An 18,369-nucleotide genomic window follows, 5' to 3' on the forward strand; every position below is an offset into this window, starting at 1 on the left:
CTTCTTGTGGACGTAGGCAATCTTACCGAACCACGCAAACTCTGTGTTTCATCTTCTTACCTTTACCGTTCTTGTTCATACGATTGTCTTCTTTCTGCAAATCGCACGCCATACATTCACTATTCAAATCGTATCGAATAACAGAGTATCGAGTTCAATCGTGCATCGATCTTTGCTATCGAGTAGCTTCGAGTTGATCATTTTCACCTTCGAGTCGCAGCGAATATTGTTCAAGAATCATCGAGAATTTAACAGTCAAACGAAGAAGGAAATTCTTATCGAGCATCGAGTAGGAAGACGTCGAGCGTCGAGTATCGATCATCAAGGATTTGGTAGACTATTTCTTAGCCTTTTCTTCATCTTTCAAACATTGATCTTGAGTATTTGGACCTAATGAAGGGCGGTTAACCCAACAATATATATAGCTTTAATCTTATGCTATAACAAACAACATTGAAGTTATGACCATTTACATTACAAGCACTTGTTTTCAACTAAATAAAGAAATGAAATACTTCATAATGTATGCATTAAATACAATGACTTCCTTTTCATTATTGAAATTTAGGAATCAATTTACATTAGAAACTAAATAAATTATCCAATAATTACAAGAAATACATCAAGTGTAATTTGCAACTATACAACGTTCACAAAATACAAAATTTATCAAATATTAAGGATTATAGCATCATGGAATTGAGCTTTCCGTCTTTGATCTTTCCACGCGTAAAGGTATCATTTCATCCACCTACATAAAAAGTGAATTAGTATCCGTTTGACTTCCAAAACGACTTGAAAAGTGTCTAAGTATAACTTTGAATCTCATAACTACATAAAAAGTGCATAATTGTCATTTTGACTCTCAAAACAACTTTAAAATAGTGCTTCATTAATAATTAGCAAATTTACCATAGAAATATTATATTAATACACAAAATAACAAATAAGAGATAAAGACAAAAAATAAAAATATGAACCAACTTCCAATTTAAAGAGCCTTATAGCTTTTTTTTCCTGTTCGTTGTTATATTATCATAGAGTAAACAAAACATACAAAATTAATAGTTGATATGAACTTCCATCTCTAAAATTCACAACTCTACTCCGTGTTCCCAAACACCCTTAAACCCTTAAACAACTTAAAACAAGAGACTGATGCCTATCAAACACTTATGATCATAATACAAGGAGTATAGTCTCGATCAATAGTCGAACAATGAAGAATAAAAAGCCTACACACATTTAAATCAAACTGCAAGAAGAATGGAAACTAACATACTTCAAGTCTGTTCACTGCCAATTCAAGGGCTGCATATGGTTTTAGTTGATCCATTCTGTTACAAGAAGAAAAATGCAAACACTTGAAATCACTTTTTTGCTTGCCTAAAGACAACCAAAATAAATTCAACTCTGACTTAGATAATGCAAGAGATTTGAACAATACTTCATATATCTCATGGCAGAACAATGTTTGCTACATTAGGAACCATGAAAGTTTATCCGGATTGAAATCCAAGGATATATTGTCTAAGTATCAAGTAACACTCACCCCAAAGCTATAAATTAAAAGCAGTCACTTACCTCACTCTTTCAGAATTAAGAACCATTCATTTATCCTTACCTTCTTCATTGCCCCACCAGTTGCATTGTTGTTACGCTTAACAAACACAAACCTTAATCAATAGAGAATTCAACCACTAAAAGCCCATAAAAAGTTTCACATCCAAATATCAAACAGTTGATTAGTCTATTATGCCTCATTCTGACAACCAAAACCTAAAGCTTATTCTTCAACTAAAAATCAAAATTAAATTCCCCTCACCTCTACAAATCGAAACTAACACTGCAGCCAACATCTAAAAATCGAAGTTGCAGACCTCTTCTAAAAATTGAAACCGATTCCCTAGTGGTCCTCTAGAAATCAAGGCCGCGACCTTATCCTCCAAAAATTGAAGTTGCTGTTGCAACCTTTTTTTTTTTAAACTCGCGATGTTTTGCAACCCTATGAAATTGAACAAGAAACCATCTTCCTATCTTTTAGATAAATAAAAAACATGATTAAAAACAAAAAGATAAATCTAATCACATCAGCTTTGTTGTAAACGTAGGTCGAACCATACTTTTCACAGTAGTAGCAGTCAAAGTGGTTGACCATGAAAGTTCAAGCACCACGCTGTTAAAAAAAAGAATACTGCAATCTTTTTCAGTTTCTTCAGCAAAAATATTATCAAACATTTTTATATACAAGCGATTTTCAAAGTAATATAATTGATAGATAGAGCATAATACCCTTGCTCTGGGCTTAAGGCATTTAAAATAAAATATGTTGCTTGAATTCCTTCAGCAAAATGGGTTAAAGTGACTACAAAAATACATGTATAAATTAAAACTTTATGCTAAAAACCACTGCACATTGTTATCCATAACTGCTCAATATTGTACTTATAAGCATTGTAACATAAGAACAAACCTAAAGTATCTGACACATTAAACATATTCGAACAGGTACATAAGAGAAACTCACTTGCTTCTCATTCACAAAGATGCTAACAAACTTGCCAATTTTTCCAGCTCTCTTTAGCATTCTCATACCAGTATAAAAATACTAAATAGAAGAAGCATACAAGGTGTGAACAAGACGAAAGTTTTAATCAACAAACATGTTACATATATCTTAACAATCACATATGGTATGTAAGCTATAAACTGAAATTCAAGAATCTCTCCACCTATGGCCTTCGATGCTTGCCAAGAGTCCATCCATTAAAAATAACAAGAAAGGAATTTGGATGAAGTAGAAGAAAATCACCCTGATTAATCTTTTTAAAGCATCTCTCTTTTGAGCAATTAGAATGGTCGCTGTGTAAGTCAAAGATTGTGTAGCTTTGTTGAACTCAACCTACAAACATGCCAAAGTATAGTTAGGATGCAACAATACACGCATCATAAAGAAGTAAAAACACTTCCTCAAACACTTCTTGACCTCATATTTTTTACATGTACAAATCTTCTCTATGGAAAATTGTTGCACAGGCATCAGTTGTTTGAATGCTCCCATTGTAGACTTGAAAAAGATAAATACATAGGATGAAGATACAGATAGACTTTCATATTTATATAGATAGATAGATCAGGAGTATACTGCAAATGATAAAACATTGTTTAAAATACACATTAAAAGTGTTTCAAAAACTATTTAGAGTGGTTTCCATACACACGAATTTGATCTAAAATGACTTATTGTTTAAATTGAACACTTGACAATATATTCCAAACACACCATTAACTTCTTGATCTTAATTGAGGATACTATTGACCATGTTCAGGTCTTCAGGACTAGAAGCAGAAATTGAACCTTAGTAGAAGCTCATCGACCCATATCACTGAAGATAGCAATACAAAACTACAGTAGAATAGGACAAGTACATTTTTCGACCACGCTAGCATTCTTTTCAACGGAATAGAAAACGTCACACATCAATTTTCACCTCTTTCAATTTACATCTCAGAGAATGCATAATGAACACTAGAAGCAAAAACCTTTTGCACGATACAGTATAGCTAACTCACAGGAATGGCAGAATCTTGAAAGTATTTAGCCGTGAATTCGACGTCTGGACTCACTGTACCAAAAAGATGATGAGGTACTCCTAGATAACGAAACCCATTGAAAAACCCAAATCAGAAATCAAGAGAAACCAGGGAAAGCACAATCTCGCCAACAATTGAAAGAATAGCATACAAATAGAGGTAACTGACTGACCATTTTGATCTTTGGGGGAAACTTTGTTTGTGAGAACGTCCAATCCTCGATAAACCTGCATAGAGTCAGCATTGATGATCTCGACAGGGAAATGAGAAGCCAAATCGATAGCGAGACGGGACTTCCCAGAACCAGACGGCCCCAAATCCATTTATAAGCAAATTAGGTTTTGTCTCTCTTCTGAATTTGGGCGCATAATAGTGGACGAGCATACCATCACCAAGATCAGTGGTGATGGATTTGAGGCCTGCCCTAGAAAAGGAGTAGCGTAAATCGGATTCCATGGTGGATTCTAAGAGAAGAAGAGGTGTGTTTCAGTGCTGAAAGTTGGGATTTGAGATAAACAAGGTTGAGATTTGAGAGAGAGGATTTTTTATTTTGCCTTTAGGGCTGATAGAAAGTTTCGTTCGAAAAAATGACAAAAAGAAAAGTTTCAAAATTATAAAAATAACAAAAAGAATTTATATAATTAAAAATACTAATTAGTAAATGACAAAATTATCCTAAAAATTTAAAATTAAGTACAAATGAAAATGTAAAGATATACTGTTTCAAAAACAACAAGAATCCTACAAATACATAGTATTTAAATATTCCATAAGCAAAATTAAAGTTTGGCAAGTGAATATGTGAAGTAATTGCAACTTCACGACGATATGATATGATGGAAGTATGATTGCGTTTGACACCAAACAAGTTGTAGGGAGTCTCATAATCTTCATTCCATGTGATTATTTTGCTCATTGGATCTTGAAAGTCAACTTTAAACCTATGAATCACAAAAGTTGAAAATGATGTTTAAAAAGTAGAAACAAAAGCAGAAACCATGTGTGCAAGCGAAAAAAGGTCAACAACCTGGTGAGGGTGCTCGTTAAAAGCTAACGAGCCTGGTGAGGATGCTCATTAAAAGCTAACCAAGATTATGGAGTTCAAGAACGAGTTGATGAACCAACATCAAAGACATGAGATTGCAAAGGAGAAAATGAGATTTTGGGGCGGTGAAGAAGATAAAGAAGATGAGATTTAGGGTTTTTTTTTTTTTTGTTATCTTCTTTTAATAAATAATAAGAATTATGATGATGATAATAATAATAATAATAATAAAATACTAATAATATTATTAATATTAATATTAATAATAAGCTGAAAAATATATATATACACCTACCTGTTTCAAACATTTAAAATCTAATTCCCATTTATATGTTTCTTTTTAGGTTCAACAAGCCATTTTTACATGTTTGTATATGAAAAATTGAAAACATCGAAAATATAAAGAAAAAGTTCAAATTAATTTGATAACAAACATATAAACAAATCAAAAGTTAGTTGGATAAAATCAAATTTGAAAATAAAAATAAATTCAAATATAAATTGGAGAGAAAAAACAGTAAGTTTTTGTTTATTTTTCAATAAGTAGTTAGATAAAATCTAATTTGATAATAAAATATAAATTTAAATATAATTCGGTGAGAAAAATCAGGAAGGGAGTTCGTTTATTTACAATTACACTATATTCACATCCACCACAAAACCCTATGAAAGAAGTCTAACTTGTTGTAGAGGTATAGCAAAAATAGCAAAATTGCAAAAGTGAATATTTATTTGTTTGGACAAATTATTGATATAATAATATAATAAGATGATAATGAATAAAAGATAATTAAAAAATACAAAAAAAGATCAAACTTAAATGAAATATACAGTTTATTAGATGATAATATGTATAAAATATTCCATAAAATCCTAATTAAAATAAAAAAAATATAATCTGAATTTAGAATAATAAAAAATGATTAAAATAATATAAAATTTAAAAATGTATTATAAATTAAAATCCAAATTGTGATAAACAAATTAAATATTGATTAATTCTGAATATTTTCGAATAACGGTTAAATCAAATCAAAACAAATAGCTAATTTAAATCAATTAGGGGAGAAAAATGAGGGAGAGATTGATTTATTTTAAATAAATTCGTAGGAAGTTATCCAAATCTAATTTTAATATTAAAAATAAATCTAAATTCCAAAAGAGGAAAAATGAGGAAGAGATTGGACAAAAAAAACCTAAATCGATTTCAACCGATTATTGTGCAATCAACTCATTTTTTTAGGTAGTGATATTTCTTTTCCCAAAACGTTAAAATAATATCAAAAATAACATATACGACTAATTTATTAAAAATATGAGAAATATACAACTAATTTATTAAAAATATATGTATATAATTATGAAAAGCAATATAGAGATTTGAATAAAATATATGGATAAAAGAAGTTTTAATAATATATAGATATTTCAAATATAAACTTGGTAAAAAAATCTGGATATTTTATTAAGATGAGATAAATTCAAAAATTGATTAAATTGAATCTAAAATAATAAAAAAATATAGAGATTACGTTAACTACATGAGCAAAATTAGGAGGCAGTTGTCCTTACAAATATAAAAAATTACCCGACGTTATTCTCTCAACATCTACGAACAAGGCAAGGGCAACTAAGAGATTTAGAAATTTGTGGTCATGTGCAGTTGGCATAAAGAATGAAACCTCAAATTCCGTCATACACTCCAATTCCCAAATTCCGCCATATACTCCAATTCCCCTTGCTTTTATGTGTAGAGATGAAGTGAAATGAAATTTTTAACGTTTTGCTCTCTTTTTTGGATGAGATTCTATAGCCTATATTTTAAAAGGCTATATCCAAAAGTTATAATATGTCATATTTGTTGTAGTGTTAATTATATTTTCAAGAGTTTAATGTCAGACACTCAAAATCGTAGTTTACTAATAATTTTGATTTTTTAATTCCAATAATTGAACGGGGTTTGCAATGAGGATGTCAAATGAATAAAATAAGGACTTCTTCATATATTGCAAAACGAGTCTAAAATATGGCAAAAATAGTCAAATTAGAAATGATTTGCAAATATAATAAGTTTTCCTTTCAACTTATAGAAGATGTCCAAAAAATCCATTGAAGGAAAAAAAATATGTGGGAGGCATGAATCTCCCAACTTCTTTTATAGATAGGATCATTGATAAATTTTTATGAGTGATAGAAGTCTATAATTATTGGGCATTTGGGTCGCTAAGTTAGTTATCATAATATGTGGTTATCATAGTCTGTGATTATAATAGTCAATATTTGGCATGCAAACTATTATAGTATTTATTGTAATAATAGTCTATGTTTAGGATGCACACTATTTTAGTCTTGGTAGAAAATAGTAAACACTCTAACAAAGAGAAAGAGAGATGATGGGTAAGAAATAGTAAACACTTTAGCAAATAGGAATTTTAAATAGGTTTACAATAGATAATTATAGGTATAAATAGTTGTAAGCATCGCTATTATATTTGGAACCCCAAACAATGTAGGCTATTCCACCAACTTCAAGTTGGGGGAAAACACCCCCTAATAACCTCATTTTTATAGATATTATTGATACCACCGATATCTACTTAAGTTATATTACTGAATAGCTCATAGAAAATGTCCAAAAAGCCCCTGAATAGCTCATACCCGAATCAATCAACCCCAATCAACATAGATTAAAATTTACGTTATATTTTCGGGTGCATATTATTTTATTATGAGATTGATGTTTTAATAACATGCAATGAATTGATAAGACTATTGTGGTTTAACGCTTAGTTTTATCTGGTCGAATCCAAGTGAATATTCAACTAGAGTCCTGGTGAGTCGAGGGTCGAACGTAGGAATTGCTTGCAAATTTGCAGTGAAACTAAAAATATGATCGTAGTGCAAATTGAAATGTTTAAAATGGTTAAGTGAATGAGCTATTTTAAATCTAAGTATTATGCGATGAAAATTATGTCTAAGTGAAACAATGTGAATTTAATAATAGATATATGATGAAAGGGTAGAGAAGATTTGTCATTAACACTTCCTAAAAAATTAAGCGGATTATGCAATCAAGCAATGCACTCAATGTTACGTCCAACACTTTGCAGAGTATCTAGCCACATTATCTTATTTCTAAGATGCATGTGATGAGTGCAATATGTAGAGGATATACTTATTTCTAAGAAATATTTTCTCTTGTTTTATGAGATCCAAATCTAAGGTCTTTCAAACTTAGATTAAATTTAATTAGAACAATCTCTCAATTGATTCAAGAAAGTCATATAAGCATGCATAAGATAAGTTGATAGTCTGATTCTCTTGTTATTTAGTAGTGTCAGCTGCACACTTCTCAACCCATTTGACAATTTAGTTATGCATGATATTGATGAAAAAGATGGACAAAAGATAAGATGAACATGTATTCATATTGCAAAGTTTGAATTTGTCAATATAGAAAGTACAATGCAAATACACAAAGAAAAAGAAAGGAGTATAGAATCAAGCCAAGGTCTGCATTGCCTTACTCCCTACGACTCATTTGATGATTGCTTCACTTAGAACATTAAACAGTGGTATCCTTCTTCCTCTCTCACAGGAATCCTAAGCTCTCACTAGGGAATTTCTATGGAAAAATAGGAAGGTTGTTTGGTAGAGTTTCCTCTCAGAATTTTCTCTCGTCTCCCACTATTATATCTGCATGAAAATTACATGGGTATTTATAGGCATTCGATGATGCTTTTTTTCCCTTTTTATTTTATCTTTCTCATGATTGCATTAATGAGGCACATTAAATTCCATATCCTGTGTTGCCGTCTACGACGTGTTAGGGGTTCATTGAATCTTCAACAAAGTTCTATTGCCGGCTACCAATGCAGTCTGTGATTTGACTCCCATTGCCCATGTCATGTCATGCCTCATCGCTTATAATCATGCGATCATCTGCTTTTCTGGCCGTTCTTGTTTGATCACGGTAGTGGGTACTTGGGTTATGCGATCATGCTTTCATCCAGTTGTGCTGAAGGGTATTCTGCACAAAGATAGCAATATCAGTCTGAAATTTAGATATGTTAGATATTGAAAGTGTGTGATCGCATACTCCGTTTTTTGTATAAACTCTTTAGTAAAGAATGTCGAAACTTCCTGCCTTTTTCTTATTTTTTACATGGAAGAGATACTGTCACACCCTCTAACACTCTTCCTTACACTCAGCTTCCTTCAGCACCTCTGTTCTGACTTTCATCTGATCAGCACTTCTTTTCCTTCGTTCAACACACGAATGTCTCTTACTTACTCTTTTCTTAGTGATTTTTATGAACTTAAATGGTTTGTGGGCTAAAGTGAAGCGTTCTGCTCCTTTTATAGGCATCTCACCCTTCTCGTTTACCCAATATCTTTTCCTTTGATCATATCTAGGCGTTTTTCTCTCATTTTGCCCATGCCTAGCCTCATCCACCTCCTATTTGATGTGTCTTCTTCATGCACAGAACTCACCTTGCATGAATATTTATTCGTCCAGCTCCTAATATCTCTGTTTCAGACTTCCGTTGGTAAAGCCATTTGTCCTGATGAGCATATCAATCTTGCGTAACACAGTCCTCAGCTCCGCCCCATCGTTTAGTTCCTGCTTCTATCGCCTAGCTCCAACATCCCATTGTGTAGCTCAATCGTTTAGCAAACGATCTCACTCTCAGCGATCTCACTGATCTTGCTCTCAAAGACCTTGTGCATAGCCTATCGCTTAGCTACTGCAAGCATCGTTTAATTCCATCGTTTATCGCTGATGCCTTATCGTCCAACGCATCCTCTAATCGCTTAGCGTCATCGCCCAGCGCCCGCGTCTACCGCCCATCGCTTAATATTTCGGCTATCGTGTAGCACGTCTGCTCATCGCCTAGCGCAGCACAGCTATCATCTAAAGCCTACGCCCATCGCGTAGCGCCATCGTATAGTCCAGGGCGTCGCTTAACACTTAACGCTATCGTCCAGCTTCTGTGCTTATTGTCTAGCACTTACACTAATCATGTTGTACTTTGCCTATCGTATAACCTGATCGTCTAGTGCGTCACTTCTCATCGTTTAATGTCATGCGCATCTTCACGTTCGTCTAGCGCATCGCTTAGTTCCGCGCATTATTACACAATCGTCCAGCGCCCGCCTACATGATCGCTTACCTCATCGTGTAGCGCCACTCACTTATTAAACGATTGTCTACCTCTTCGTGTAGCACTGCTCATTTTCTACACGATCGTCTACCTCGTCGTTTAGCTCCTCGCATTGCTACACAATTGTCTGCCCAGTGCCTTCGTTTAGCCTCTCGCTTTCTCTGCTCTCGCTCATACATACCCAACGCATGAGCAACTCTTGGCAACGCCTCTTGCCAATACTTCGGCCAATCATGTGTCCAACCTTACAAATTCATGGTTGTTTTCTCATCTTATGCGTTAATGTCTCCTAACACTTAACGCATGGGTCCTTTTTTTACCTTACACTTAGCCAAATTTCACTATTTGAGGCCTAACTCAAAACTACTCAAGGAAAATCTATTCAACACTTAGAAATTTCCTTCACTTCAACATAGGATTTAACTTTCACTTGTTTAATTCCCTTAATCACTTGCTTAAGTAGGAGAAAATGGAAATCCAGGTTTCACATATACAATATCTTGTATTTCTTACAAGTTATCATACCCCTAAATTTAAAATAATGCTTGTACTCAAGCATATACTTATGATTTCTTAATACTTCAATCGCCTTCATGAGTTGCCTAGACCTCTCAAAGTGCCTAACCCAATTTGCTATGCCAAAATTTTCTTAAGTTTTATTCCTTTTTCCTCCAAATTTATTTCTAACCTTGAGAAGCTACAAGCTTAATCTTCAAAAATACTCTACTCATTTCTAAGACAATTTCATATTTTAGAAATGGAGGTTTTTAACAAAAAAATAAATAATAAAAAAAAATTTCTCCTTGCTATTTTATGGAGATCTAGTGCTGATCCAAGCATTTGGCCTTCGTTTTGGCTTGTCCCCACGGGTGTAATGCAGACATCCAACTACGAGCCAGTCACTCTTTTTAGACTAACTCATGTCTTGCCTTTTTATGGTCGTGGAGTGGTGATCATTTATTTTTTGCGTTGATCACGATTCTTGCCTTTGTTTTGGATTGCCCCCACAGGTGTCATGCAGACATCCAACTACGAGCAAGTTCTGATCTCAACGCTATATATATATATATATAATATTTTAAAGATGAAAGAATTCAAAGAGATTAAATGATCTTGAAAGCTTTTAAACTAAAAAAAACTCTCCTCCCCACCCCCAAATTTAGAGGACAGCAAGGTTCTCGTTACTAAAGAAAAGAAATATACGATGGTATTAGAAAGGTTTTGTAAAAGAAGTTTGTCATGAAGCATGCATGCTTACTGAATCCTAGAAATAATTTCAAAAGAAAAGAAGTCCTAAAACTTAATACTAATTCTAGTCTAGGTGTTAGTGTTAGAGCATGATTTCATCATTAAGGTCATTATTGGCAACCAAGGCAACAGAAATATAATAAGTGATTTTCATGTTACAAATAGCAAGAGAAGGCACAAAAGATAGACAAAATTTCCAAAAAACTTATATTCAACTAATGAAGTATGATACATGAAAGTAAAAGAAGAATGGCATCAAAATTTCCAAGGAAGGACATCACCCCCAAATTTAAGCTTCTCCCACATCATTGTTGCAATCTTGCGATGGATCTTCGTTGGGAAAGCACAACGGATTCTGAAGATATAGGGGAATTGGTGGCACCACGATAAGGGGAGCAATAACGTTCTAAAATAAGTCAACCATATGATGGAACTGATTGTGCTGCCTTTCCGTCAACTGCCAAATGAAGTCACACATTGTATTTTGCTGGTCTTGAATAAATTCCTTCAGCTTGCTATGTAGTCTAATGAGTTCATCTTTTTGTCACCTTAGATCATCCATTTACGTTTGGAGCGTTTGCTGCTGTCGTGAAAGTGCATCGAGACCTCCCAAAATCAGTTCGCAGAAGTCATCGTGAAGGAATTTGTACCATTCATCCTCAGGAATGATCCTTTTGGAGTCATTTTCATGTTAATTTTGCGCTTCTTCATCAGGTTGACGTTCACTATCCTCGCCAATGTTGAAGTCAACGCTTGTTTCAGTCCTAGGCGATGGAAGGCTTGGGTCATCAGTAGTGATGCGTGGAGGGATTTTAGGAGAGAGTGGTGGGCTTGGTAATCTAGATGCTTGAGGGAGGATAGAAAGAGGTTCATCTTTAGAAGCTGGTGGCATTGGTTTTTCAAGCGATGTGGGTCGAATGTTGAAGTCAGCGCTTACTCTGAGAGATTCAAGGTTCGGTTGGGGTGGTGGAGATTTTTCTGATTGGGGCGAGGGGAGCGCTCTTTCGTTAACCTCTTGAGCAATAATCACCTTTCTTTTCTTGCACTGAGAAGCTTCTGAGGTAATCTGGGTTTGAGGCTGCCGCTTCGTTTTTTACTTAGGTTGAACTTATTACTCTAATAACCTCATTAAGCAGTGGAGAGAGTTGTTTGTCAATGTACTTTTTACCGCCACATCTTCTTCTTCTCCAAACCATCCTTGGGCCACGCATAGCTCAATGATGAGTGAAGGGAAGAATAATTGCCCTCTTGGTCTATAGAAAAATGACCAAACTTATCCTACGATCAAGTGACCAACATTGATGGGGATTAGTCGCATGATACAGAAGATGACCATTACTCGTCCTCTTGAGACCAAATAATCATGCATTGTGGGGAGTAGCTTTATTTTGATGAAGTATAACCACACATTAGCTTCTGGCATTAGGCTGTATGGTGACAACGTCTTGGCCCCTTTTGGCGAGACAGTCCATTTCATCCCAGGTAGTGCTACCACCTTCAGCGCTTCTTTTTGCTCTTCAGACCTTGGGATCTCAATTATTCTATTTCCTTCAACGACAGGGATGTCCTCCAAGTTGTATAAGTGATTAATTTTCATAACGCCGAATCCAATGGTTGCCTTCTCAACATCAGCTCTATATCGCTCAGAGTAAGGCTTTCCCTCGTAGAACGCGGTCACCACAGAAGGTTTAACCGTTTTGGCCCCTAGGCAAAAATCTTTCCAGCCTAATGCATTGATTATATCACTGATGAAGGGTGGTAAAGGCGAGCTTTCTTGGAAGAAACCCATATCGATCAGAATTGATGGCCTCTTCTTGGGAATTCTTTCTTCCTCTACCGCGAGCGCCTTGCCCTTCTCTTCCTTCCTTACCATCACTTATTTTTGTACTTTTTCTTTTTTAGGAGTGCCACCTACTGCTCCATTTTTCTTCTCTTCCTTTGGTTTTTTAACTTCTTTTCTTTTCCTCACATCCACCTCCCTTATCGCTTTCTTTCATTTTTTTCTCGACACGCTGAACCTTTTCTTTCCTAGCTCTTTCCTTTTCTTCACTTTCTTCGCGCAGTTCTTTCTCAAGTTCTATCATAACTCGATCTGCGTTATCCAATGACTTCTCAGGATGTGATGAAACTTCGATGCACTCTCCTCTTTGCGAATTTTATGATGGAGCTCTGTCGCCGCTATTAAACATTCTGGCTCCTTCCTTATATCACCCAGGCCTTCCCTTACCCTTTTAGCCTTTTTCTGAAACTCTTTTGCCTACGCCTCTGCATATAAGGTGGAAGCACTTGCTTCATTGCTTTTTTTCCTTCCTCTTTTTCCACTTCTTCTTACAACTGATTCATCTTCAACATCGACAACAATTTCACCTTATTTTTCCTTACTTGTCGCATTATCAAGCCCAAGCGGCGATGGCTTAGCCCCAACCTACTGATCGCCTGGCTGGTTTACCACACCTTCATCAAGGGATTTGAAAGGTTTTAGATTTTTTAGAATATCCCCATAGACCACTCTTTTGTCCCTACATCGTGCCTCTCTTGTAGTGGAGGTAGTTGGTTGTAGGTGAACATGAGGAGATGAAGATTGAGACGTGGGTGCAACTAAGGGGATAAGCACAAGGGTTAAATGGTGATGGAGATGCCACCATGGGTGGCGACGCGTAGGTTGGTGCAGGGCCAACAGAAAAGGAGATTGGATTAATGGAAACGGAGGGGGACACCACCTCATAGAAGAAGGTGAAGTAGATGATCAAGCGGACGAAGGGGTGTTTTGGTCAGCCATTTGGAACACTAGAAGAGTAGATATGACGAAAAGAAGGTCGGAAAGCTTTTAAGTTTCACTGGAAAGCCTTTAGGGCATAGAGGGTTTACAATTTGGGAAAGGTTTATGAAAGCGCAAGGAATTATGATACTCGAGAAGAAGGGTTTAAATAGGTGAAGATTGGAAGGGGAAACGATGGACTGCTTCGCGATTCGCAATCATGATGTTGCGCACACTAATGAAGATTGGATGGAATGTCAATCAGCGCATCTTTTCACTGACCTAGGGTGGGATGATGTATCGTTCCCTTACCTGCGATGAGCTTTTTTTTAGATGCGTTGGGCTACAGTTCCCATACATTACCAATCTCATCACAACACTCATCGCTTCAAAAAACTCCAATTACCAGAAAAAGAAAAACAATCTTTTTTTCGATGAAATAAATAATAAAACAGAAATCAACAAGTAGTCGATTAAAATTTAAATAAGCTAGAAGAACAAAAATAAGAAATAAGCGATCTAAATGAAAAGAACAGTAGTCAGAGTAAAAGGATACACAAAAAAAATATGATGCGTCCCATAATGGCATCAAAGTGCAAGGACACCTTATATCACATCATTTAGGCTTCCCCAAATCTATGGAGATTTTTTCGCAATGAAAATCCCCTCCATAGTAAGGCTTGATTCTTTGCCCATTTACCTTAAATACGTTGGTCCCATCTTCACTGATCAATTCTACCGCACCATACCGATAGACTTCTTTGACGATGAATGGTCTTGACCAGCTTGATTTCAGCTTTCCTGGAAAAAGACGAAGTTCGAGAATTAAATATTAAAATTTTTTGGCCAATTTCAAAGTTTTTCTTATGGGTTCGTTGATCATGCCAACGCTTTGTCCACTCTTTGTAAATTTTGGCGTTCTTATATGATTGCAGCTTGCATTCATCTAGTTCCAACAACTTAAGCTTCCTTGCCTCTCCCGTACTTTTCAAATCAAAGTTGAGTTTTTTCGTGGCCCAGAATGCTTTGTGTTTCAGTTCTAATGGCAAGTGGCAGGCTTTCCTGAAGACTAAGGCATATGGGGACATCCCTATGGGAGTTTTGTATGCAGTACAGTAAGCTCATAATGCTTCGTCTAGTCTTTAATCCCAATCTTTTCGTGTCAGGTTAACAGCTTTCTCCAACACTGTCTTGATTTCCCTATTTGATACCTCTGCCTGACCATTTGTCGGGGGTGGTATGCTGTGGCTATTTTATGGTGAACGTTGTATTTGACAAGAATCTTACTGACGATGCGATTGATAAAATCTGTGCCTTCATCGCTTATAATGGCATATGAAGTGCCAAAGCGAGTGGAGATATGTTTCTGTAAGAATTTCGATACCGTGATCCCATCGTTTGAGGCACAGGAAACCACCTCCACCCATTTTGATACATAGTCAACAACTAATAAGATGTAGTTGTGGCCATTAGGCAGTGGAAATGGCCCCATAAAATTGATTCTCCACACATCAAATAATTCCACCTCCAGGATGACATTCATTTGCATTTCAATTTTTTTTTTTTTGAAATGTTCCCAGTGCGTTGGTACCTGTCACATTTCATGACATATTCGCGCGCATCCTTGAATAAGGTAGCCAGTAGTATCCACTCTGCAAGATCTTTGCAGCTGTGTGCTGACATCCAAAGTGTCCACCATAGGGCGATTCATGGCATTGATAGAGGATGCGATGAAATGTCATTTTTGGAACGAATTGTCTCAGGATATGGTTAGGTCTCCTTTATACAGGTTGGGCTCGTCCCAATAATCGAATTTATAGTCGTGCATGAGCCTTTTCTTTTGTTAAGAGGTATATTCTTCTGGAAATTGCTTACAAACCAAGAAATTGACAATGTTCGCATACCAGGGAATGTATTCATTGATTTTCAAAAACATTTCGTCAGAGAATGAGGTGTTTACAGAAGGTCGTACACGATCATTTTCATGATTTTCAAGTCTTGATAAATGATCAACGACCTTGTTCTCTGTCTCTTTTCTATTTATAATCTCTATGTCAACCTCCTGAAGTAGTAGGACCCATCTGATCAATTTTGGTTTTGCATCGTTCCTTATCATCAAATATTTGATAGCAGAGTGATCAGTGTGAATGATGAACTTTGGTCCCAGTAGATAAGGTCGAAACTTTCCCATGGCAAAAATTACCGCCAGCAACTCCTTCTCAGTGGTCGTATAATTCTCTTGGGCACTATTAAGGGTCTTACTTGCGTATGAGATAGGATGAAGAATTCTTTCTATTCGTTGAGCTAATGTTGCTCCCATCGCATATTTGCTAGCGTCGCACATGAGTTCAAATGGTTTTGTCGAATCTGGTGAAATTAGTACAGGAGCTGAGACTAGTGCTTTCTTCAACTTCTCAAATGCATTCAAACAATTATTGTCGAAATCAAAAGGTCGGTCCATCTCTAGCAGCATATTTAGTGGTCCGGTAATTTTTTAAAAATCTTTCACAAATCTGCGATAAAAACTAGCATGTTCTAGAAAACTTCTCAAAGTCTTCACATTCGAAGGGGGCGACAGCTTCTCAATGGCCTCAATCTTTGCTCGATCAACTTCTAGGTCAAACTTAGAAACCTTGTGGCCGAGAACAATCCCCTTGGTCACCATGAAATGACACTTTTCCCAATTCATAACCAATTTTGTGTCTTCACATCTCTTTAAGATTTTCTCTAGATTCTCTAGGCACACTTCATATGTCTTTCCGTAGACTAAAAAATCGTCCATGAATATTTCTAACGAATCTTCAAGATAATTCGAGAAGATAGATAGCCATCATGTACCTTTGAAATGTGCTAGGAGCATTGCACAGTCTGAACGACATGCAATGAAAAGAGAACGTCCCATATGAGCATGTGAATGTCGTTTTCTCTTGATCCTTAGATGCGATCATCATTTGGTTATACCTCGTGTATCCATCCAAAAAGAAAAAGTAGTCATTCCTCGCCAATCTATCCAGCATTTGGTCAATGAAGGGTAAGGGGAAGTGATCCTTTTTTGTTGCGACGTTGAGTTTATGGTAATCCATGCAGATCCTTCAACCGATAATTATACGCATTGGTATTAATTCGTTATTCTCATTGGATACGACTGTTATTCCCCCTTTCTTTGGCACAAACTGCATTGGGCTGACCCATGTGCTATATGAGATGGGGAAGATAATTACTGCATCCAACTGTTTAATGATTTCCTTTTTTACACTTCTTTCATCGCAGAGTTCAACCTGCGTTAAGGTTCAACAAAGCCCTTCTGACCCTCTTCCAATCTGATTTTGTGCATGCAATAGGATGGGCTTATGCCCTTAATATCCGCAAGGGTCCACCCTATGGTTTTTATGTATTTTTTTAACACTTAAGAAGGGTTGCTTCTCTTTCATTGGAAAGTATGGATGATATGATGACTGATAAGGTTTCATTCTGTCCCATGAAAGCATACTTTAGATGGGGTGGTAACACCTTTAATTCCAAGGCTAGAGGTTGTTCTAGAGAGATTTTATTCAAGCCCTTTTCTTCCTTTATATTCAACGGTTCACAAGTTTTCTATACCACGTCATCGCATTACATGATTCGACTGTAATGTAGGCCTCTTCCTTTGGTCCCGATTCTTCATCTATTTCCCAATCAAAGCTGCAGGGCCATTCCTCATCTATATCGCATGAGTGTACTTCATCCAAGTAGCTCATCGCCTTAATGATGTTGAACTTCAACTTTTGACCATTGACATTCATTGCAATCTCTTCTTTATGTACGTCAATCTGAGCTCTTTCAATGGAGAGAAATGTTCATCCCAAGATAATAGAGACATCTTTATTAGCTTCATAATCAAGTATAATGAAGTCCGCAGGGAGGATGAATTTATCCACTTTAACCAACACATCTTCCAACTTCCCTTCCGGATGTACAAGCGATCGATCTGCTAATTAGAGGGTCACTAAGGTGGGAGTGAGTTCTTCAATCTCCAATTGTTTAAAAATTGACAAGAGCATTAGATTTATACTTGCCCTTAGATCGCATAGAGCATACCCAATATAAATTTCTCCAATTGAACAAGGTATTGTAAAACTTCCAAGGTCTCTCATCTTTGGAGGAATTATCATATTGCTAACTTGCATTAGAGCCACCATCTCGTATTTTTCTATGCTTCTTTTCTTGGATATAATATCCTTTAAAAAATTAGCATAGGTGGGTATTTGCTCTATTGCTTCCACAAAAGGGATGTTGATGTGCAACTGTTTTAATATTCCAAGAAAACGATGTTATTGATTTTCATCACTTTTCTTTTTTTTCAGCCCTTGTGGAAATGGAGGTGATTGTTCATCTTGTGGTGTTAATGTTGTAGGAATTGTTGTGGTTATTTCTTTTTATTCTTGTACTTTCTTATGAACACTCTCCTCGAACACATGATCTTGTCTTGTTGACTTTTAGATTCTTTATGCGATTTTCTTTTTACAGCCTCTATTGTTATGCGTCCACTTCATAATTTCACCGCCTAACATTGTTCCTTG

At 35.8% G+C, this 18,369-nt stretch overlaps 1 protein-coding gene across 9 annotated transcripts; it reads right to left on the bottom strand.

The window, feature by feature from the left end:
* Positions 1–526: 526 nt before the first annotated feature.
* Positions 527–4,201, bottom strand: LOC120073802 (tRNA dimethylallyltransferase 2-like). 9 transcript variants are annotated; one of them, XR_005480803.2, is made up of 6 exons: positions 3,767–4,201; positions 3,574–3,653; positions 2,987–3,067; positions 2,813–2,902; positions 1,244–1,337; positions 527–751 (listed from the first exon to the last, which is right to left on the bottom strand). XR_005480803.2 is itself a non-coding variant. In XM_039026650.2 (6 exons), exons 1-5 carry the CDS (start codon positions 3,915–3,917, stop codon positions 1,305–1,307), a joined length of 435 nt encoding a protein of 144 aa, XP_038882578.1. In that variant the 5' UTR covers positions 3,918–4,201; the 3' UTR covers positions 527–751; positions 1,283–1,304. The 9 variants fall into 9 exon arrangements, 8 of the variants coding, with proteins under 8 accessions (XP_038882578.1, XP_090167580.1, XP_038882579.1 ...); XM_039026650.2 differs by having other exon boundaries at positions 1,283–1,337; XM_090311454.1 differs by having other exon boundaries at positions 1,279–1,337.
* Positions 4,202–18,369: the final 14,168 nt, after the last annotated feature.

The sequence above is a fragment of the Benincasa hispida genome, chromosome 3 (assembly GCF_027475165.1).
Source record: "Benincasa hispida cultivar pf3 chromosome 3, pf3_genome.v1.1, whole genome shotgun sequence".
In the NCBI taxonomy this organism is placed as follows: Eukaryota; Viridiplantae; Streptophyta; class Magnoliopsida; order Cucurbitales; family Cucurbitaceae; genus Benincasa; species Benincasa hispida.